Source organism: Glycine soja, chromosome 13 (assembly GCF_004193775.1).
Source record: "Glycine soja cultivar W05 chromosome 13, ASM419377v2, whole genome shotgun sequence".
In the NCBI taxonomy this organism is placed as follows: domain Eukaryota; kingdom Viridiplantae; phylum Streptophyta; class Magnoliopsida; order Fabales; family Fabaceae; genus Glycine; species Glycine soja.
Window position 1 is genome coordinate 15994051 of NC_041014.1, and position 1568 is coordinate 15995618.

The 1568-nt window shown below is 31.4% G+C and overlaps 1 protein-coding gene across 1 annotated transcript; it reads left to right on the forward strand.

Annotated features, from left to right (window-relative positions):
• The first annotated feature begins 749 nt into the window (after positions 1-749).
• On the forward strand, positions 750-1310 carry LOC114382017. Its single transcript, XM_028341248.1, has one exon. It carries the CDS (start codon positions 895-897, stop codon positions 1054-1056), a length of 162 nt encoding a protein of 53 aa, XP_028197049.1. The 5' UTR covers positions 750-894; the 3' UTR covers positions 1057-1310.
• The last annotated feature ends 258 nt before the right edge of the window (positions 1311-1568 follow it).

Genomic DNA, 1568 nt, shown 5'->3' on the forward strand with positions numbered 1-1568 from the left:
ATTTCTATTTATTTTGATTTTCTTTTCTTCGTTTTGTGATAAGCTCCCTCATAGGTTCATCTCTTCTCCATTTGATAGAGAAATCGATCATAATGAGAGAGATAGACACATGGGATATATCATGCCATGATATACCCAGTGTGTTTGAAAAAAAATTACTTACAAATCACATACCAATCATGTGATCAAACAAGGTTAACACCATTTGAAACAATTAAGGGGGAGTGACTAACAAAAATGCAAAAGTTATGGGATTTTTTCTAGCTTAAAAAAAGAATAGGTCCTATTATAATTTAAGCAAAACACAGGAATCTTACTATAATTTAATATTTTTGACAAAAAAATATTGCATTTAAAATTGCACACATTATATTTAAAATAATTTTTTTCTTCATGATAATCTTACTCACTTAAACAAATTTACTTCCAGTAAATAATACTTGTAATCTCTAAAAAAATAAAATATATAATATTTATTTCTATGTTTAATTTCTATTGTATTTGCTTTTTTTTTTCTTCATTTTGTGAGAAGTCTCCATGGCAGGTCTCTACTACATTTAATGGAGAAATTTATGAGAGACATAAACACATGGTATCTCATTTGGGAGGATATTCCCCCCACCCCTCCCTCAGTAATGTCATTACTTATTTTTGTTTTGGGTATATTTTATTCCCCATGGATCAATGATCAATCTACTAATTATATTTTATTAACCACCATCATCCCCTTCAAGCGTTGACTTGCTAGAAAGACTAATATATAAGATTCCAAGATTGGACGTGCTAAGCTAGCAAAACGCCGGCAACCATCAAAACTTGAACAAGAGTGTTTTCTTCCATTCCAGATCCCCATCAAAAAGGAGAAAGAGAATTGATATCAGTGACTGAAGGAAAATGAAGCAGAACATGATGGCTCTTTTGATTGGATTAATTGGTGCAGCCCTCACTTTATTTGCTTACTCACAAACCTTCGTATCACCAGGTCAATGCATCACACTTGGTCTTATTGTCCTCATGTTGGGCTTGCTTGTAGGAGAAGGTCTGATATCTTTCTAATTTCTTCTTGTTTTTCTTTTCCCTTTCAGTCTTTCCTTCATCTATGTATATCCCTTGTGTATGTGCAATAATAAGTCTTTGATTAAGAACTTTTTCTACTCTTTTTGTTTTATCCATATTTTGATTGTAAATTGAATCTTAGTCTATGAAGGGTTGAAGGAACAATAATGTAATTTCTCAGGCAACAATATTTTTTTCTTTCTGTTGGCGTTAGGTATGTATATTGAGAATTATATTATATGGCCATTTGTTAATAGTGCTGAAGCTGGTCAAACACCTCTGATAGCCATTAGAATTCAGAAAAGATAAACTTCTTTTATTAATTATTGTTATTTTACTTTACTCAAACAGCGCCATGACAATGTTACAGCTCTTGTATGGGTATTTTGTTGTAGCAACAAACACCAAACCCAATATTGTGTTAGAGAAGTATTTTGCAGGAGAAAGTAAAATTAATTGGTACAAATTTTAAATAATTGTTAAAATGTTAGGCCTCACAAAGGAATTAAAGG